At 47.3% G+C, this 22472-nt stretch overlaps 1 protein-coding gene across 4 annotated transcripts in view; it reads right to left on the reverse strand.

Moving 5' to 3' along the window:
* Nucleotides 1–22472, reverse strand: part of RPTOR (regulatory associated protein of MTOR complex 1) — a 98629-nt gene that overhangs the window by 60710 nt on the left and 15447 nt on the right. For all 4 annotated transcript variants that reach the window (XM_027904137.1, XM_027904140.1, XM_027904139.1 and 1 more), the window contains exons 4-7: nucleotides 13654–13812; nucleotides 11671–11817; nucleotides 8594–8769; nucleotides 3637–3696 (exon numbers count right to left, since the gene is read on the reverse strand). In XM_027904137.1, the coding sequence (XP_027759938.1) occupies nucleotides 3637–3696; nucleotides 8594–8769; nucleotides 11671–11817; nucleotides 13654–13812 (542 nt within the window). The remainder of the gene's footprint in view (nucleotides 1–3636; nucleotides 3697–8593; nucleotides 8770–11670; nucleotides 11818–13653; nucleotides 13813–22472) is intronic.

Raw genomic sequence — 22472 nt, forward strand, 5'->3', positions numbered from 1 at the left:
GGAGGTGTCCAAGCAACGCCTGGCCATGGCACTCAGTGCTCTGGGCTGGGGGACAAGGTGGGGACTCCATGGGTTGGGAGGTCCTTTCCGACCTCAGTGATTCTGTGTGAAAGCTCCTGGACTGGCAAGAGCTGCTTAGCCAGGATCACCACAGTTCCTGCGCTCAAAGACAACCCCTTCCCACCACAAGATCCCAGGGATGATCCAGGTGTGCTGTGCCTGGGCTGCTGAAACCTTGGCAAGCTGCTGGGGAAAGACAAAGCGTTGGAGGTTCTCCCCTGACCTGCAGGAGAGCAGCAAAGCCTCGTGTGCCGGTGTGCAACCCTGGCAGCTCCTGAGCGGGGATATGAAAGGAGTGTTGCCATGAAAACCGAGCCTTTGAGCAGGATCTTCACTCTGCATTCACAACAGGCTCTGCCTGCACTAGGCAGACCCCGAAACAACGGTGATGAAACGACACACTCCACTGCAATCAAACCTGACTGACTGCAGGAGAGAAACTTTTTAGAATAACATCTTCAAAAGCCAAGTTCTTCCTCTGCTCAGGCACCACGGAGGGATGTTCCCCATGGGCAGGGTGGCACAGCAGCCCTGCTATACCAGGGCCAAGAGCACTTACTGACACATGCTGAAATAAGCTCTGACATCTTGCACTGAATTTTCTAGAAGAAAATCAAGGGGCAGAACCTAACCTAGGTCTGAAGACAACCTATATTATCATCTTCCCACTGTAAATATAATAATGAATATTAAAAAAAAAGGCTACAGTATTTCAGAGTTTGGACCAGCACATGGTTGATTAAATATCTGCAAAGACACCTCCACAACGTGTCTGTGGTGCCCCAGCCCAGCCACGGTCCTGTCACAGCCCAGCTGTCACTCTGCCTTCCACCACCAGCAGTCACTTGCCCAAGAGGCAACAAGAGGTCCCTGTCTAGTCCTGCTGAAAATAACATCTCTGTTCTTTTCATCGAATGCCTTTCCCATCTGGTTGTGAGTCCTGGTGGGTTCTGCCAAGCCACAGACAATCTGCTAAGTAGCCCCACCAGAAGAAGGATCAGCTCTCAGCACCTTTTTTTTTTCTTTTTTCCCCTTCTCAGGGGATTTTTGTTTAGAGAATTCCCTCTGCACAATGGACCCCAGCTAAAAAATCCCAGGAAAGCAATATACCATTCCTGAGCCCCTGAGAACAGGATCTCAGGAGAGGGAGGCCAATGCAGCAACAGGGATTAAAGCATCCTTGTACATATCCCTGATTCCTGGCACCCTGCTTCGTATTTCAATTACCAATGGATTCATAAACCATTCCTCAGGGTTTTTTCCAACATTTTTAAAGAGTAGAACAAAGCCCAGTCCATGTCATTCAGCAGCCAAACCCCCAGCACAGATGATTTGAAGTCTTGGGATCAAACAGAAAAGTCCACCCAAGGCAGCAGGAACAGCAACACTGCCAACCAAGAGTCTCACAAAGCAGCAGCCAGAGGGTCCCAAATTCCCAGTCCTCCACCAACATAATTTTCCTTCTTTTTTCTGTTACATTTTGCTGCCTGGCTCCAGAGAAGATCTTTATTTCTAAGTAGGGATTATTTTGGCTCCATCTCAGAAGATCAGTGATATCAGTACACATCAGGATCCACCACACGTTCCTTCAACAGGACGTGGGCTGAGCCTGGATAATTGGAAATTGGAGCCCCTCAGAGAAGGTGCAGCTCAATTTAGCCTCAAAGTCTGCAGCTTAATTGCAATATAAACCCTTTCCCCAGTTCTAAAGACAACTAAATTATAAATTACAATATACACACAGGCAATCCAGGAATTATCCCAGGTCTGTCTCGAGATGCAATAAAAAATCTGTGTTTTCTGTAATTGATATATGGAGAAGATTAAGATGATGATGAGGTTTAAATATTTGATATCCACAGGAACCCACTCCTGGCATGCTTTCCCTGAAGACAGCCTGGAACACACACACGTGTGCTGTGGCACCAACCAACACAGACCAAGAGTACTGGAGAGAAGTCTATTTGTGCCAGAAAACCTTTATTTAAAGATTACTTAATTTTCAGCAGCACATCTGAGTGCTCTGTGAGGATGACTGAGCTGCCTGGCTCAGACCCTCACTGACCTCACCACATGTCCTTTGATGAGAGGCACTCTTGTAGCAATATGTTAATTGCAATTAACACAACACAGTCCTTGTTCTGACCTCAGTTCATGCTGGTGCTGAGCCCTCCTGGCATCACCAAACCCTCAGCACACCTCTGGCACACAGGCATAGCAGGGTTAGCCCCAGGAGGATTCCCTCCCTGCTCCCCATCTCCTCACAACCAGAGACCCAAAGCCCAGCACGTTTTCACCACAGCTTCCAAAGAGAACGACACCCAGTGCTGGAGCTTCTGCTCAGCTGATGTATCTGACACTTCCTCTGAGAGACAGGGTCTGCCTCTGCTCTTCTACCTGTAAACTGAATTTTTTTATGTTTTGGTCCAATGAGGGTCTCAGAAATGCAGCTTTACAGGAGTCATCCCTTATCCTCCCCAGCTGAGAGCAGAAAATCAAATTTTCTCCTATAAAATGAGTGTGACTGAACACCTCAGCTGTACTGATGAGCCTGGCTGGTCCAACACTCCTGTGTGGAAGGGCTGGCAGCACTGACAGGCTCTTGTTATCCAGGTTGATGTTCTCCCAACCCGTCAGGACACCCTTTAGTGCTACAGTCTGACCTTGGCCAAACATACAACTGTGCTCTGGACATCCACGTGTCACAGGAGTTCTAATTAACCTCAACAACAGCATTTCTACAGTCAGGATTTCTCAGAATTGAATAATGATCTGTAATTAATCGCTCCCAGTTTGTGTGTGTATCCATCTTCCAAGACCAGGGCATTCAAAACAATCCTCAGGGAGCACAGGACTCCTGCATCCATTGGCTGCACATTCCTGCTGCCCTGTCTTTAAAAAAACCAAAAAAAATCTTCAAAGCCAGCAAAGACTACAGAGAACAATTATTATTAATATCTCAAAATCTGCCTTGCTTGTATAAACTGAAGCAGAGTCTGAAGAGCAGTTGTCCTGGATAATCACTTTGACTCAGCTGCCTGACAACGAGGAATTATGCTCCAATATCGCTTGGAAAAAAGGATTATAACGTGTTCCAGTGGTGCTAAATCTGAAACACAGCATCCCTGTCAGACAGAGAACAGGGGGACAGCACAGTGACAAGTGACAAATGATTTCTGGTTGTTTTGCTGTCCCTCTGTTGGGTTTAGGGACGTGGGAGCAGAGCTTAACCCTCCCATGGGCAACCCCTCCCCTACACCAGCCACACACTGGGCTCTCCAGGAACAATCCCAACCTGTGCCTGCAGGGGCCTTTTCCTGCCTGGTCCAGGCTGGCAGCACATGCCAGGGCATGGAATGTGCCGAGCTGAGCCCGGAACAGCCGGATCTCCCCCAGCAGCTCCTCCCTTCCATGGCCACTGCTTGTTTCAGCACCACAATTACTGCAGGTGCAGTCTCTGAACAGCTTCCCAAAGAAATTTCCTCACAGATAAACAAGAGAAATGCAAGAAATAATGAGGAAATTATGAGCAACAGTGAAAAAAAAAAATACATATATATATAAAATTTGGCTTACTTCTCTATTAAATCCAGCGTGACTCCTGGCACCAGCCTGACACTCTTCTGCATGCAGAACCTGGGGAGAGAATAAAATAAAACACCCTAATTGACTGTTTAATGACAAGGCTCTGTGGAGAGAATGGGGAAGAAGGTTTCTTTATTGTGCTGTTTCTGCTTTTAAAATGGTGTTTGGGTAGGCAACTCTGGCACGGCATAATCAGACCCAAACAAGGCCCTCAGTGTTTGTCACACTCGTGATTATGCGGCGGTTTCCATCGTCAGGTGTCAAAACCGGGGTATTGTAACTGTCACGGTGACAAGTTTCCCGACACAGCGCGGGGGAAAAGGGCTCCCAGGCATCCAGCACGGTCTCCCGGGAGCAGCACGACGCCACGAGAGCCGGGGAGGATTATGCTGCTGGAATAATGAGCAGCGTTGGCTGGGTTTCCCTGAAGAGATGCGGCGCTGCAGGCAGGGAAGGCAGAAAGGCAGGGAACGGGAGGGATGTGTCAGGTTCAGACACCTCCGTCATTTAATTAAAAAAACTGCTGACTCCATTTCCTCAGCTTTACAAATCCCACTACTCCAGGAACACCAGTCCCTGTCAGTACCACTTGCTGTGCCTGGAAAATCCCAAAAGCTGCCGGACCCCGCGTGTGTGGGAAGGGGAGATGCTGCCGGCCCAGATTCCGAGCACTGTCCCCCTCCTGCAGCCCTCCCGGGAACACACTCTGTGCTGCAGAGGGCACAGCGGGAACAGCAGCTCTGGGACAGAAACCCAGCAACTTCAGCTCCAGAAACAGCTTCCTCAGTGACAGCCCCACATTCCCAGCCCACTGTCCCACCCTTTCAGAAATCCACTCTCTGTTGTCCAAGGAAGAATGTTCCCCTCAGTGTAATCTCAGCTGACATGTACCCCAACACTGCACTCCTCACAGTTCTGTGGGCAGCGAGGGACCACGAGGGCTCTGTGGGACCACGAGGGCTCTCCAGCCCAGCAATCCCACCTCCTGCATCCAGCTGCTGCAGCAGGAGCCTCACCTCACCTCACCAGAGCCACATCACCCACCTCCCAAAGGCTCTTCCAGCCAAAGGACAGAACAATTACTTATTAAAGACAAGATGTGCAGAGCCCACTTCTGGAACCTTGAGGCCCCTCTGGTTTTCCTGTGGCATCCCCTTCCAGCAGGGCATCCCTTGCTGCCAAGGCAAGGATGGGGATAGGCTCTGGAAAGCTCAGTGGTCCCCAGGCTGCTTTCCTGATGTGTGCGTCATCCAGCACAGAAAGAAGCCATAAAGAACCCGGGAACCTGCAGTGGGATCCCTCTGCAATCTGCTGAAATATAAAATTCTTACGACAGTGCATTACAGAACCAGGCGGGGAAATTCCCTCCCAAACACAGCCACAGGCAGAACTGGGTCACTGGGATCAGCCTGGAGCCTCCCTGCACACTGGGGATGCTGGAACACTTGAACTCCTCTGCTTGGTGCCTCCACATCATGACGTGTCTGGAAGGACCGTAAGAGCAGCACAACTCTGCCCTGTCACACAACTCTGCCCTGTCACACACTTGCTGTCTCTAAAGAAGTGTGGTGTCCCTGCAAGTGTCTGGGGACAGGCTGGACAAGGCTTGGAGCAACCTGATGTAGTGGAAGGTGTCCCCAACCATGGCAGGGAGCTGGAATGAGATGGGCTTTAAAGGTCCTTTCCAACCCAAACCATTCCAAGGTTCTCTCTCCCTATTGCAGCCAAAGCTCTCCCCACTGCCCTGGATATTTGGAAACAGCTCAGTCCATGAAACTCCCACTGAAGCAGGAGCAGCCTCTGCGCCGCCTCTCCAGCAGCCACTGACTGCCAAGAAAACGTCCTCGTAAACAAAATGTTCCTCCGCCTGTGTCTGCACCCCCTTTGTCGCTGCAAGGCTCAAACGAGGAGTCTCGACTGGGGGCTGGTGCTGCTGACACAGACAGCAGGTAACACACGCTGGGCTGCACAGAAACAGGTCAGGGAATGGCAGCACTGAAGGAAACCCAGAAACGAAGGTGCAGCAGGTCCTCCTACGAGGGGAACACTTGGAAACTCAGCGGAGTTTGTCGCAATCAGTGTGGGACAGAGGATTGGTTGAGTCAACCCCCAAAATCTCAAACTGAAATGCAAAATAAATATGTTGGAAAAAACAACCAAAACACTTCACACATTTGTTGGAACTGACCCAATCGAACACCAGCTGCCACAGCTCCCTCCTCTCCCGTGCCCTTCCAGGTTGCTGTTACAGGTGTTCTGGAGTACAAACTGCACATCTCAAATTCCCCAGGCTGAGCAGCTCCCAAACTTTTTGTTTCTTGTTGTTTGGGGGCTTTCCAGCACTTTTCAGGAGCCCTGTCACTGTTTACGAGCAGGATTTCACACTTCAAAGCCACAAGGCCCTGAAGCCAATCCAGACCAGCGCAGCCTGCGCCCCAACACGTGGAATTCCAGATCTGTAACTGCAGCTTATTTACACCTTCCAGGACTGATGGAAACACAAGCACATGACTCACCACTGAGCACGACTTCCAGTGGAGCTGCTTTTGCTTTAGACAACGTGAAACACTCAGATGTGCGTAAAACAGGGCACCAAACACACTGATTCCTGCCTGTTTCCTCAATATCCGCGTTTGCCTCCCGACAGTGCCATCCGTCAGGATTAACAATCCATGCAGCTTAGCTCCAGGCTCGCCTCACACAGAGCTTTATATAGTTACAAGATATATTTGGAATACGTCAGCTCACAGCAGTCACTACACACGAGGACAAGCAGCATCCAGGTAGCCAAGACTCACACTCCAGGTTCCTGGAATTGCAGGCTGGCATTAGGAGTTTCACACACCACATCCAGAAGGGCCCAGCTGACCTGGGTTTCTCTCCCCAGCATCAATTTTCCTTCCTCTGAAATGAGACTGAAGTGGCTGCAGCTGCAACTCCAATTGATGAGGGATTTTGTACATCAGTTACCAGAGAGCACAAAATGGGACGGATAAACATTTATTCACCAAACTTTCATTTGCCCATAAATTCCATGTATGAAACATCATTAGAATATCAGTCCACAATTGCAAAAAAGTTGTATTTCGAAAGCAATTCCTTTCAGGAGAAGGGCTGGACTGAAGGAAAAGGGAAGTTTTAATGGCAAAGGTTTCTGTGTTTATTTTTGGTTAACTGATTTAGGGCACCAACGTACAGTTTGGATCAAACTCTTGGAATGCAGCAGAGGATTTGGCTTTGCATATACTGTGTTTAACACTGGTGAAAAACAATGGTCCACAAGCAGCATTTATTATTTACAGGGTTGCATGGATAAACCCACACCTGCAATAATGACAATTAACTGGGAACATAAAGGAGCACAACCTTCACTGGGGAATAGAGGAGGAATTTCTGAACATGCAGTGAGTGACACACAGTCACTGGATTAGGTGCTGGGAAATGCTTCCCTATCCGGGAGTTAACGTGGCACCCTCCAGCACCAGCCCCTGACCAGCTGAGGGTGATGGTTCTGCATCCTCCCCCTGAGCCTCAGCTCTACAAACATGTTCCCTGTCAAACACCAACCAGATGCAGCTCAGAGAACGTCGAGCTCACCCCAGGTGTAGCTGCGCTCAGAACCTGCCCTGCTCACCCCCTCAGCCACGTTCCCATGGAGATGAAGGAACAGAAAATTCCTGAACAGATCATAATACCCGAAAAAAACCTGTCTTAGTACATTTAACAAACAAAACCCACCGAGAAAACCTGCCTTGGAGAGCCTCAGCATTTTCACTTCAAATCTGGCAGAAACTGTCAAGTCTGGTGACTGAAGGGAAGGAGAACCCTGAAACCAAACCCTTCCACTTCACTCCTAAAGCTCCAGTTTGCCTTGAACTAGTTCATCTCTAACAGGCACCAAAGCCCACGTGAGGGATCCTCACAAAATTCATGGAATAAAAGTAGTTCCCTGAAGCCATATTTTCCTACTTACAAAACAGTATTTCCCAAAGTCCCCCTAGAGAATTTTGCCAGTGTTTAAAAGCTTCCATGAGAAAACCCCTGGGGAGCTCATGACATCAAAAGCAGGACAAAAAACTCGACAGGTTTTGTGCTGCCCCTCACAGCAGCAAAGAGAGTCACAGGTACCACGTATCCAAAGCAGAACCTGGCCAAGGGAACTCATTCAGTTTGCTAATATGAAACAGGAAGAGTACAGAGAATTGTAATTTACTGTAAATACCTCCAAAAGGCAGCAAATAACTCTGGGAGCTGTGGTGACAATTCCTCCCCATCACGTGCAGTGTCCAAAGGCCTCTCTCTGCCTGTTTAACCCTGCCCAGCAAAGGCCCTGAAGTGTTTCCATTCTGGACCAGACACAGCCCTGAGGATCAGGTGAACTGTGCCCAAGGGAACAGACCATCAGAGCTCTGCACAGGCCCTTGTGGCCCCTGTTGTTGGGTAAAACACTGCTCTTGGAAAGCTGCTGCTCCCTGTTGCAGCCTTTTCTAACTTTCTGCCTAATTAACTTGGATTGTCATTCCAGAACGCCTTTCCTCGGTTTATGGTTCCCTTCCTTCCACTCCAGCACTGTTTAATGCTGCTGCATTATTTACAGCAACTGCAATATCTGGAATATGATTTGTGCAAAGGACAGTTTACAACAAGTTGTACTGCACTATGTACTGTTCCTGCTCTCTGAGGAAGCAGATATTTAATTCCCAGAACAGTAAATCCCTTAATCTGAGCAAACCCAGATATTGAGCTGAAAACTAAAACATAGTTAAGTAGCAGATAACAATATTTTCACCTTTCTAGTTCTGATTAATAAGCTGCTGTCCCAAATGCATAGCTCAAACCCCACAGTTCAGCACCGCAGGGAAACCTCAGGTCAGATGGAGCACCTGGATTTACAGATCCCCCCTTCCCACGGAGCAGCCACCCAGGCTGTGCAGAGCCTGCCACTCACCATCTCAGGGCGATCTTGATGGGGGTGGTGAGGCAGGAGGTGAACAGGTCGGCGGGCAGGTCGGGGATCATGGGCAGCAGCTCGTTGGCCTCGCAGGCTGCCAGCTGGATGCAGTTCTTCATGGAGGGAGGCAGTGGCATCTGCGCCAGGGGGTGGTTGGGGTTGATGGCAGCCACCTGCAGGGGCCAAGGGAATTCCCCGGGGGGGGGAGTCAGGGAAGGGCATTTCCACATCAACAAAATAACCTGTGATGAGCTGCCAGTGTTCCATGGAGCTCTGGGTTCAGAGAAGTTAAGGAATAACGTGGCACCAGCCACAGCTTTCACTCATAGAATTAACAAAATTCAACTGGTAAGTATTTAATCTGTCCAAACATCAGCCTATAAAGTAGAAATACTTTATATAATATATACCAATATTCTCCTTTTCCAAAACCACAGTGATGCTCCTATATACAATTTTGACTAAGAATATGATTTTTGAGGCTAATAATTCACAGAATGAAAACATAAATAATCTTTCCAGTGCCTTTCTGAACAAGGTAAACAAAGTAAACACTTCAGCCACCCCAAATTTTTCTCTCTGGCACTCAAAAGTTCCTGAAGGAAGAGGGGAAGCAGTGTAACACCTCACTGCCCGTTGCTGTAGGAGTCAGAAAGCAAAGCACCACCACAGTGACCCACGTGCTGTGTTAGCCAAGCTGACAGAAGCCCATTTTTCCAAAGACCAGCCCTTCAGCCAGCTCAGTGCGGGGACACAGTGGACCATCAGCTCATCCTCTGCCATCCTTCCACACGAAACATTCTGTCTGTGTGAAGAGGGAATCCATTTGGTGCCTCAGAGGGTCAAAAGGGAACAGAACATTTTGTGACAGGCACAGGCACACACCTCCCACCTGGCAAAGCAACCTGACAAGCCAGGGAGAAGTTTCTGCAACCTTTAAGTTTTTCGATTCTTCAAACATAATTTTTTCCACTCTAATCCCAGGGGCAGCACTGACACACTTTGGCTTTTTCCAGTTGTCTAAATTAGCTGGGACCTGTCTGTGCTCCCAGCTGAGCTGAGCTGCTTCCAGCAAAGATCCACACGTACCTGGGGGGAATGAAGGCCCCCTCGAGCCACCCCCTGTCCTCTGGTGATATTTACTCTCAACGAAACTTAAGCTCTATTATCGAATCATGGAATGGCTCGGGTTGGAAGGGACCTTAGAGATCATCTTGTCCCAACCCCCTGTATGCCAACAACTAAATAAAAGGTGATTAAAATACCGCAAAGCTCTTTTATTTGAGGAGAAAGGCATGAGAGACAGCGTGGGAAAGCATTAGCTCTTCACAGATGTATAAATACAAAGCAGCCAAACTGCTTAGCTGTGGCTGTTCCCTCCCTAAAGAAAGCCCTGCCCTCGGGTCATCCCTAGGAAGGGCTCTGCAAGGGGAAGCACATTGGGAGGGATTTCCAGCTCTCTGAGCACTCTGAAACACTCAGGGCTTGACGTTTGTCAGGGTCTGCTGATGCCCCTCAGGTCTGAAGGGGAGCAGCTCAGACTCCAGGACCTGCTCCAGTCCAGCCTCTCTCCAGTACAATGAGCCACAGAAACTGGACCCACACACTGGAGATTACCTGCCAACCTATTAACAGCCATAAATGAACACGCAGGAGCAGCCAGCAATTACAGACTTGTCAGGCTGCTCAGGACAGTGATGGGACACAGCCTCCTTGTACAGGTCAGAAAAAAGGAGAGGAAGAAACAAAGGTTGAGTAAAGCCCACGATGAACAGTTATTTTTGCATCCTTGGAGCATCCACTGGAGTCAGACTTTCTACACTGCTTGGCTCTCCCATAAACACAACTTTTTATTAGGGCAAGATATGGAATCAAAAGATCAGAATCCCTCTGTCAGATTAAGAGAACAGCCAACTGCTTTGATCTCCTTGCAGGAAGATGAGGAACAATTATCCTGATCACTCTGGCAGCCCCTCTGGAGCGCCAGTTCCAGCTTCACTTCACTTTTCATGAATTTGAACAATTTGATAATTTATAATTTTCCAAATGAATTCCCATCCACACTCTGCAGGATGCCCTGAGCACTCTGCTCTCTCTGGTGCCATGTCTCTGCTTTCTATTAATCACGAGCAGGTACCTCAGTCAGCCATCACAGTTAATGAAAGCTAAAGACAGAATGAAAAGCTGCCACACAAGCCTGAAAGTATTTTCATAATCAAATTAATTGGCAGTTTTAACCTGTGCTGCAAGAGGAGAAATACTAAAGTGCCAAAAATAGTCACCACAAAGGCACCTCCAAAAACTGGAATTCAGAAGGAAAGGAGTTATAGCCAGGGATACTCTTATCATCTGCTTGGAGGCTGTATTTGTGACAGGCAGTTGCTTGATTAATTAACATTCCTTCCTTGAAGTTTTGGGGGGTTTTTAATATAGTACCTCAGAGCTGTGGGAGTGTAAGAAGTCAACTTTTACAAATGTCCTTTCCCAGGAAGCTGAAAGCAGCAGAGGGGTCTGGCAGGTGGGATTCTGCACAAAAAAATCCAACTTCTTCCATTTAACTTTGCATTTCCGATTTACTTCAATGAATTCATTGCTAATTTCATTTGTAACCAAAGACAGCTTTTCAGTGGGAACACGTTCAGCTTCAGCACTCTGTGGAACTGGAACCACCACAGGACAATCCCTCTGGATGAGGCTTTTGTTGTTTCACATCTTCTCATTCACTTTAGCAGTGCAAAACCACAACTGCACCCAAATACAGCCCCAGAAACCAGACTTTTGTAACCAAAATAAATGTCTCGCTCACCTCAGCATTCATTGCAGCAGAGAAGACCATTAGGGCCCAGATTGATTCTATTAACATTAACATTTAATTAGTGCTTGTATTAGAAATCATTCCAAGTTTAATGGGATGGCAAACTGAACCAGAAAGATTGGAGCAGCAAAGTTATTTGCAAATTAATTTGCCTTTCAACATGGTTTTAAACACATTTTTCAGTGTATATAGCAAAGCAAGCTTAAAGTTCCTTTGTGTTCACTGAACACCAGCAAAGCTTTGCAGTCTGAGCTCTCACCTCCAGCTCCTGCTCTCTCTGTAGTGCAAATTGCTTGAAGGACTTGACAATAAGGCCGGCGTTGGAGCAGTCATAGACGAAAATGGAAGGACTCCCCATCCAGGTCTGCAGGTCGTATATGGAGAGTGGGATGTACTGAGTGTAGTTCTGCAGGAGAAAAACACCCACTGCACTTACCACGAGGCACAGAAACTACAGAGCTTGAACTGGTGAGGTAGCAAAAATTACACCCACAAAATTCCAATTCTGAAATCCTAAAATAAAACCTACATTGACCAGATTAATCAATACAAGTATCAGTCAATATCTACCAAAAACTTTAGGACCGGGAACCCAAGTCAACACAAACAATGAGCAGATTTCATTGTGGCATTGTTTGAAACATTCAGCTCCAGACTGCAAGCCCAGAACTCCACCAGGCATTTTCAACATTAGATATTTAGAGCTCTGATTTGTGCTAACAACTCCAAACAGCATTTAATAGTCCAATTTTATCCCAAATTTCTGCAACACTGATAAAGGATGCAAACCAGCTGTCTTTAATTTAACATCAAACATCCTAAACTGAAAAGCCCATCAATAAATCAAGAAGGATAATTAAGCCCCTGCAGCCCATCAGTGCTACCCTGCCTGAGCTTAACGAGATGCTTCATAATTTTATTACAGCTTTAACTTCTGTGCAACTTTCTGAATTGTCCAATAAAATTAAAACCAACAAAGCTGCCTTCAACAGAGCGAAGTGCCCACAGTTCCCTTTCTGTAAATAGGAAGGATTTTGTGTCTTCCATCTTAACACCCCCAAATAACTGGAGGCAAGAGCGTAAAAATCAGACATTTAAAACCAGCTATGAGGGGCCAAGCCTGAACTAATTGAGCTGAAAATATAAACCAAAGCAGATTTCTGCCTGCAAAGAGTCACCACCAAACACTCAGTGGCTGCCAGCAAGATCCTGCCCAGCTGCAGGGACAGGACAACCTGGCGTTCCTACAGCCCTGAGCTTGGCCCAAAATCCTCAGGAAAAGCTCTGATGTTCCTATTAACATCAGCAGAATGATGGATGGGATCATAACTCCCATTTAAATTCAAAAGACTTAAAATAGCTGTAATAAAACCAGTAAACTTTTACAAAAATCAAATTTTCAAGGACACGTATCAGTGTCGATAAAGACAGAAGGGATCATAAACCAGATGTTACGTAAGGTAGGGAAGGGTAAGGCATTTCCAAATCCAGTTTTGCCCATATATAACAGTTTTGGTTGTTTCATTAAAATTAATAGGAGAAATTGTTTATAAAAGCCAAAGTTTTGGGGAGTTGGGAGCTCTGCAGATCACTGCAGGATGGAAATGATGCATGAACAGCTCCTCTTCAGCACAGACCTTTCTTAAGGTCATCCCTCCCGCGAAGCACATTCCAATCACAGGAAGTTACACATAAAAAACCTGCTCTGACACATCCAATCGACGACATTTTATGGGCATGAATTGTTTTAAATTTGTATTTCTAATGCACCTTGCTCCAGCCAAGATTGGATTATAGCTCTGATTAATATTGTGGTATTTCCAACCAGAAGAATTTTATATTCCAGCTCTACTGTGGGGGTCACATAAAACATCAACATTTGCTAATGATATGTAAATGAGCTGATTTGAAGAAAAAAGGAGTGTGAGCCGAGAGTTCTGCAGGGTGGTTGCTCAGGGTGACACTCTGATGCTGCCTCGTCGCGCCGCTGCCACGCTGGGCTGGGCAGGACTCGGCCGGGCGGTTTGTTCCCTGACTTTGGCTTGTGGGAAGAAGTCCCTGCTCCGCTCACACTGCTCCCACCACCCCTCTGTGCCTCTGCAAGGGAACGGCACAGCAAACAGCTCAGCTGGAAATGGACTGTGAACACACTTCAGCACCGCCCGGCCCCAGCTGGTGAGCCCAGAACGGGAACACCTGGGCAGGTGGGAGCGGGGAGGAGGGAGCAGCAGGAGGGCCCCACCTTGTTGAAGACCCAGATCTCCCCGTTGACGGTGGGCCGGGGCACGCCGTGGCCATTGTAGTGGAACAGCACCCGCTCCTCCTTGGCGTTGCGCCGCAGCGACGTGCACAGCTTCTTCACCTCGTCCACCGTCGGGTCCAGGCTCTGCTTGTACCTGGCCTGGGGCACAAACGGGACAGAACCGCCTCAGCGGGGGGAAACAACCTCCCTCACACACAGGCACCTGGTGGCCACAGAACTGTGCACAGAAACTGTTTACTCTGGGAGAAGAAAACACACAGCATTTACAGCAGAGCTGAATAAACAGAGAATGTCTGCGACGGCGTGTGGGCCTGTGCACACACATACACCAACAGCACGGGTCTGAGGGAGTTTACCACAGCTCCCAACTCTGACCCATTTCACTCAGCAATTATCGTTATTCAGAAAGCCTTGGGGAGGAGAAATCTGTTGCAGCATCAGCCAGACTCAAAATTAACCCCTCATGATGACTGGCAACCAGTGACAGGACCCGAGTCCTGTACAAAACCTGCTATTGGGAGCCTGTTTATAAACCAATCTAAGGCCTCAGAAGTTTGGGCTTTTTAGGTTTTCCTCTATGACAGGTGAAGATAAGAAAGTCTTAAAATATCATGGTAAAAGAGGGTCAAGCACTTTAATGTAGAAATGATTTGTTTACGTATGAAGCCTGAAAAGCAGATACGGTGCTGCTCAATTAACAGTCAGCATCCCCGGCCAACAGGGAAGAGGGACACCAGGAATGGCAGCACTTAATGATGGCAACAATGGGGAACAGCAAGCAAAAGGAGGAAAAATATAAAGCAAGAAGCAGTGATGTGACACTCTCATCCTTTTCAGGAACCTCGGCACTCAGGAGAGAGAAGAGGCCACATTAATCTTCCCACGGATCCTCCACCTCCTCCTCTCTCCGCTCGGTGTTGTGATGAAGACGCTGATTTGCAAAAATGTGCCCCTTAAATCCTAGCCTGCCTCTTGGCAGCTTTACCAGCCACCAGAACCAGAATGCTGGGGGGTGTTTCAGCTTCTTTTCCACAGGAGAACTCACTCATTCGAGCCCTCCTCATGTCCCTTGAGCATCAGTATTAAACACAGCTCACAGTTAATGCAGGTGGATTCATACTCTGAAACTAAACTCTGTAGGTTTGGCTGTTTTCACTGAATGTTTAGGACGAATTTAAATTCCTAATTCTCAACCCCTTTAAAAATAGCACGTCCCAGGTTGCTGGGATGAACTGTGGGTGCACGATGCAGTCCCACACTGCAGGTTTAACAGCCTGGCTTCCTCAGGAAACCAGTCAAAAACATGCTCCGCCTTTGGAATTCATGTAGGAACATGTTCTGCTCTACCCCACTACAAGCCTTGGTTTAAAATAACCCTTCACTGCATCCCAGAGACACACACAGCAGCAGGAGACTGTTGTGTGGTAACTTCAGATAACTCAGCACCGTAAGAAGTGACTGTCATTTATCCCTACTTTCCATCAGTCATAAACCCAACTACCTTAAGCCCAAGCTGATATGGCCACAATAACTCTTGGGTTAGACACATCATGCAAATACAAATTATTCTGGACCATATCCACAGGCTCCAGGGTTTTTAATTTCTTATTTTTTAAAAAAACCCCCACCTTTTAGGTGTTTTAATTTTGGTTGTGGGCACATGAAATTACCCTGATGTAAATTCATGAGGATTAGTCCAAGATAATAAAAACTGCATATTTAAGTACAAGGGAGTGTGCTGGAAATCCCAAATTGACGTTACAAGCTGCAGCTTAACCTGGTTAACACAGGCCATGAGAAAACATTACTGATAAAATTATTAGTCACTGCTAACTTAAAAGTATTAATTACAGTGAAGACACACTATAACTTAGAGCTGCTTAAGTGCAAGTGCCAAACTAAGCTGAGGAAGACTCTTGCCAGTCTCAGGCCAGTCCTCTGCAGGTATCTGGTTGCATTTCAAACCCATCTCCGTCTCCGCTGTGCTGATTCCCTGCGGAGCAGCCCGGGGCTCCCAGGGGTGAATGTGCTGATGCCCAGGATGGGATGCACTGCTGGAGCTGAGCTCTGAGCGTGGCACATTTCCTCTCCTGCCTGGAGTCAGCACTCTGGTGACTCTACCTTCCCTCTGCAGAGGCTCTGACCTTGCTTTTAAGTCCAATGTGAAATGAATTCCAAAGCACCTAATCCTCATTGTGCAGACTCGGGATCCAGTAACACTTCCAAAAAAAATACCTTGGAGCAGTTTGTTCATGAGAACTGATGTTGACAGGGAAGACAAAAATCAGGACTACTAACCTTGAGTGTCTGCTACAACACATCCAGGAGACAGGTGTGTTTCTCAGCAGTTACAAGCTGCTTCGCTCTGCAGGTCTGAGCCAAGATTTACAGAAATTGCACCCACCAGCCTGACCTGCTTGGTACAAATCCCTCCCTCTCCGCTCAAATAAATGTTCTGAGAGGGCTGTGTAAATACTAGTCCATTTTTTAACAATGGGAATTGTAAAGGAACTCAAATCTGCTTCTCATATGCCAGCTCTGCATCCTCAGCCTGCAGACACTTGATGGGTCACTTCACAAAATGCCCTAACGGGATTTCAAGTACACCCCAGGACACATCTTTAAAACCTGCTTAGTCAAACAACCCAGCTCCCAAACATCAGTGTCATTTTAGTCCCATTCCTTCTCCAGAACCTCAGTTTTAAGACCTCTGCAGTTTCAGGCTCTGCATCTTCTTGTTTCTTAAATATAAACTTAAAAGTTACTGGGACCCCAGGTCAGGCTGCAGGACCACAGACTGGTGCATCCTCAAACTGGGTGTCTGTATTCTGGCCCAAGTGCATCCTGCTCCCGGGAAGGAGCTGCAAGGTTGGATTCATGCAGGGCAAGAAGTTCATCTTCTCAACACTAAATAATTATTCAGTAATTTCAAGTTTTCCTCTGATTGCAAAGTAATTGTTTAATGGAGCAATATTCTGATTAAAAACAACTTAATGAGTCAGCAGAAGGAAAACCAATTGTTCTGAGGTTTATGCCTTATTAAGCTCTATAGGAAAGGGGTTAGACCAAAGCATTTCACACTTTCCTCATTCTGCCTTAGAGATAAGCAGGAATATAAATAAAAACGTCAGTAGTTTTCTCTGTTGATGCTGTTTTGCACAAAACTGGTGTCTGTCAGAAAGAAGCTCCAGCTGTCTAATACAGCAACCTTCGCATGTCCAAGTGAGCAGGCACTGAATCCCTTGTCCAGTGGCATTTAGCAGATGAGGAGCACCAAGGATGCTGCCAGGGGATCTGCAGGAGGCTCCTCCCTGTCTCCCACCGCCAGGGACTCGCCACTCCCCACAGAACACAAAGACAAGGTGTTTCTAAATAGGTCACCCAGAGCTGGGTGGTAATTACAGAAACAAATTAATCAGCTTTGTGAGGCAGAGCTGCTTTTCTCTTCGAGAAGCCTTTTAACATCAGCTCTGTCTTCCCATCTCAGGACAAACTGACATCAATGGTCAGAGGAAAATACCCTCAAATACACAAATCCTGCTCGTCTGCCAATTCTGGCCCCGTTTGGATGACAAAGCACAAACCAAAACCCAGGTGAAGTATAAAATATGTGAATGGATGTTACTGTCAGGAGAATGTGGAAAGCAAGGCAAGAGTAAGCAGGGTCACTAAAGGGCTGCCTTCAACACAGGATCTCAAAATGAACAGGAATTCAGATGCTGGGTGATAAATCAAAGGAAAAGCAGTTCCGAGGCAGCCTCAGGCAGCTCCACCTTGGCCGGGGGGACCTTTTGCTTCTGCAAATGCCAAGGTGTGTAAGGGTGGAGGAGGCAGCAGGTGACAGGACCTGGTTCCTGGCAGCTCCTCACCCCACAGCAGGGGCAGCTCAGTGACCCTGAGCCTGGCACTGCTCAGAGCTGCCCCACAGCCCCACTGCTGGGTCACTCTGCTTGTGAAATGGGAAGAAATCATCTTTTCTTACAAGAGAAACGTCCTTTCCACTGTGATTCAGACTTACTGGTCTGGACAGGCTCTGGACCCTGGTCTCGTGCTCTCCCCAGCCAGGCCAGGCCATGGATGAGGGAGGGCTGGGATGCAGCTCACTCAGAGACCACCACAAGGAAATCTGCAACCACTGCCTCATTTGTTCTCATTTTCTCCATATTCACAAGACAAAAAAAAAAAAAAAAAAAAAGCAGGTTTAATCCTACCCCATCGTTAAAATCTGTGCTTCCAGAGGGGTGTTTTGTGACACAGCCCCTGGCTGACAGCGACACTCTGAACAGAACCATGACAGGTTTCCAGACAGAAGGAGAATGGGAGTAACTGGGCCTGGCAATTAGACTTGTTGACTCCTCTCCTTCGAGAGACTTTTTTTTTTTTGTTCTGAAAAAATAAAAGTGCTGGTTTATGCTGAAGACAGTTGATCTTTAACAAGACAGCAAAGGATTGATACAGCAGAATTTTGCAGAGCCTGAAATAGCTGCCAAATTCAAGAGGCTGTTGGGAAATAAAAACCAACAAACATAGTCCTCTAAGGAAAACCTGGTTTTGTTAAACAAGGTCACACTGTCTTTTTGTTGTTTCTTTCCCTCTTATTCTTTTTTCCTTACATGTTCCTACATCTTCAGAGTAGGGAGACCAAGTACCAGTTTTTTCCATGTTCCCCTTTGGAATTCTACGGTATTTCTTCTGCAGGAGCAATTAGTATTTGCTGTTGTTTTAAAAGAAAAACCCTACAGAAATAAAGGAAAAGTATGACTCACTGAGAGACCAATAATTAGGTCATGTGTTCAATTAGTTTTCATGCTTAAGTAGTTACTCTTCAGGAAACGCTCCCCCTTTGATGTGCAGCAGCAACTTCCCAATTAATTAGGCAGAAAGAAGCAATGAAGGAATGAAACCTCAGAAACCTTATCAAAGCCCAGAGATCTCTAATGAGGGGAACAACAGCATCAACAACAGACAACTCGCACTAAAAGGTAGAGGCTTTCAGTGATCCATCTCAAGGATCTTGGCTGTGCTTCCTTTGAAATGAAGAGAAAACTGTTGGGAAGCAGACTGGAGGAGAGGGAGACGCAGCCTGTTTGATCAGAAAATCACTGTTTCCTTGAAGGTTTGCCACAAAAGAGATAATCTGCCCATGCTGTAGGAGGTGTGTCCTCAGAGAGCATCACTCACTGGTGGAAGCAAGAGGCATCACACACCGGGTGAGATGGGATCAAAGAAAACTAGGAAAAACCTTCATTTAAAATCTGCATAAAACCCTGTGCATAGTTAAGCACAAGGGGACACACAGTGCTGGGAGTCCCAAGCTGGCACCAAGCACTGGGGGGAAAGGATCATATACAGCCATAGCCCAACTAACCAACCAACCAACTAACTAACTAACCAACTAACTACCTAACATTCTGTCCATGCCCACAGAGGAGCAGCAGCCAAGCCTGTCTGGGATCAGGAGCCAGTTTCTCAGTTCTCTCAGGCCCTGCTGCAGTCCTGCTCCTTGATGATGTCACCTCTCCAAGCTGAGGGGAAAATGGGCACAACCACGTCCACTAAACGGGCTGGAAAGACCTAAAACCTGCCCAGATCTGCCAGATCAGTGAGTGCAGACATGTTACTGCCTGTCTGTTAACAGCTGACATGGATGTGAGTAATGCAGCATCACAAAGAGAACTGCACAAGGAACAGAAGCCAAATTGCTGTGTGTGTGTCCCCCTCCAGTGACCAGGGATGCTCCAGGGGCAGGCATTCCCAAACACCAACACTTGCTTTCAATCCACCCTTCCCAAAGGCTTTCTAAAAGTTTATTTAATCTTGTCTTCTAGATTTCCCCAGTCCTTCCCCCATCCTGGATTTTCGTCCCCCTTCACAGCTCACAGTTCCTCACCCCAGGGATGCCCTTCAGGTGGAGCTGTAATGAAATCAGCTAATTCCATTAGAGAATTAAAACAGCCAAAAGGACTCTCTCAGTGGAAAAGGAGGAAACTGAGAGAGGGAAAAGGGAGACAACAATGCAGCACCTGGATTAAAAGATCAATACTGTAACTGCCTTTGTTTTATTTAGGCAAGTGGGTGTAAGGGGGGAAATTCTTTGGGATGTGACGTTTGGAGCTCTTTGGCCTTGCTGGTGGTGGTTGTTGCACAGGGTGTGCAGGAGCCCTGGAGCTCCTGACCTGGAAGGGCAGGAGGGGAGTGGTGATGCCAAATCTCAGACTTGCTCTGGGTAAATCTTACAGAGGCACAAACCTCTCACACTCCACTAAGCTACTTATCAGAGGATGTAAAAAGTCCCCAGTTCCATAGAAGAACTGACCTTGAACCTCAAATAAATAAATAAACCTCTATACAACTGCAAGATCCCACTACAACAGTTCTGTAGGATCTCAGAACAGCTTGGAGCAATGGAGCAGAGTGGGTCTGACATCCTCCTTCCCTCACCTCTGCTCTGGAAGGGTTATGAACTGCAGGTATCGGCCTTCCTGCAGCGCTGGGAAAGTTCATCAGAGAAGAAGGAACAGGGCTGCAAAAAGCCCCTGGTGCAGGAGTGACACTGGGATTCATGGGGACCAGGAAAATCACAACAGAGGTATTAAAGTGATTGAGCAAAAGGAAGAAAAAATCCTGTGAACATTCTGGTCAGTTTAGAGTTAAAGAGAGAAACTGGTCAAAAGCCACTGCCAACAAAGAGAAAACAAATCTATAATTTCATGCAAATTTAATAAGCATATGCTCCAGACTACTTCATACCAGGTCCTGAATTATGTAAACTTGCATCATCCAACCCACGGCCGTGCCTTGGGCTGCGCAGCCCCTTCTCAGCAGCTCAGACACAGGGATGGAAACCCAGGGAACTTCACTGTCTGGGCAAGGCTGGGAGCCAAGGAAGGAGACAGAGGGGAGACAAAGCCTGGCACCCTTCTAAAAGACAGCCCATCCCGCAGGTTCTGTGCAAGCATCAGTGCTCACAGGGTAGCTGATGCTTTTATACAAAGTGCTGGGGTTCAGCTCCGAGAATTCCAGGCAGGAGGATGCAGAAAACAGTCCCTCAATCCAGTCCCCGAGCACAGAGGACGCTGCAGAACACCTTCATCCTTCCCACCAGCCCCTCTGCTCAGCTCTGCAGTGCCACGGCAAGAGCCAGGTCCCAGGTTCCACTGATAAATGGAGGTAAACTGGGACTTACAGAGCAGTAACTCCTGCTCATAAAAATCCCCACGAGCTCCTGCATCTCCATAAACCATCTCTCTGCAGCAGCACCCGGAATTCGCAGTCCATTAGTCCTATTTTCAAAGTCTGTTGACTCTTAAACTAAGGCAGGTTCCTGCCTTTGGAATGGCACAACATGCAGTGCTGCCAAGAAAACTGAATTTACACCTCAACAGCAGGGAAATTATTTGCTCCTTACTGCCAGCCCAAGCCAAGCTGTGCTCTGGCTGGTCACTCACTACGGGGCTGCACCTAATGCAGGCAGGTTCTGCAGGGGGGATACACGAAGGTCAGGAGCAGAGAAATCCCATTTCAACATGATCAATTCCCTACCTAAATATTTTAAATGCAGAGCACGTGAGGAATCTCCAAAAGAAATTCCAAATATTTTATTCTGGGCAGCTGAAGTGGTACAAAGTGCTGCCTCAGCCGAAGGCTCCCCTTTCCCACGTGTTCCCTGGATGCTCCCTGCCAAACCCTCTGCTCCAGGCCTGTCACCACCAACCCCAGTTCCACTGGGCTGCTCCAGCCATTCTCCAACCCCCCAGGCTGCAAATTCCCAAAGCAGGGCAGCAGTCCCAGGAAAGGTTGCCCCTCCAGTCAGGCACTACAGGGTCCTGTGCCCTTCACTCCCTTTTCTCCTTTCACTGCAGCTGCTTAAGCAGCCCCCTTGATCCCTGTAACTGAGCCTCTTTCTAGATAACCCTCAGGTTTAACCTCTTCCCTGCCCATGAAACTCAAACCCCATGACCCAAGGGAGGGTTAGTGAAGAGCTGTCTTGGTTTCTTTTCACTTTTTCACCAGCACCTCAATTATCACTGCACTGGCTTGTTCAGAGAATTCTTTATCAAGACAGATCGAGCCCCAGCTCTGTCATCTCCTGCTCTCTCCCCGGCACAATCTTTATTTGAGAATTGCATGAAATGTCTGAATATTGCTTAACTGCAGGATTTTGCAGATGAAACAACAGCTGAAGTGGTTTTTACTCCCACAGCACAAAAATTTATTTAGCTACACAACAATAAAGCAAAGTCTTAAATTTAATCAGAACACATACTTCAAGCAACAGCAAGCTGATAAATTATTTAGAAAGGGGCTCAGTAAGACCTGGAAGGAAATATCCATCAGCTGTGCAGCCTGGGAACTTCCAGAAACAAGGAATTTTCATGCTTTTACCCATTTTACAGCTTTTTCCAGCTAAGCTGCTTGTATTTAACACAAAGGGGATGTTTGAACAACACCCTGCAAACAGAAGCAGCCAAGGACCCCAGGACTGGTCACAGTGTCCACCACTGCCACCACCCATCACCAGGAATGAGCACCGTTTGTGCTCTCCCAACAAGGTGCTCCTGACAGGCAGCTGGTGCTGTAAGGAACTGACAGCCTGGGAATATTGGCTCTTTCACAAGGTTTTAATCATTTGGCCTTTTTTTTATCAAGTGCCCCATTTTCCACAAATTGTCTTCCTTCCCTCCGTTCCAAACCACTCCAAGCCAGTGAGAAAGAGACAAAACTAGATGTATTAGTATTTATATGAAAGCTCTAGTAAATTCAATAATGTTCTTATTGTTTTATTGCACATGGCACAT

This window comes from Empidonax traillii, unplaced genomic scaffold, assembly GCF_003031625.1.
Source record: "Empidonax traillii isolate 1590-97213 ecotype Southwest subspecies unplaced genomic scaffold, ASM303162v1 scaffold1015:size517714, whole genome shotgun sequence".
Classification (NCBI taxonomy): Eukaryota; Metazoa; Chordata; class Aves; order Passeriformes; family Tyrannidae; genus Empidonax; species Empidonax traillii.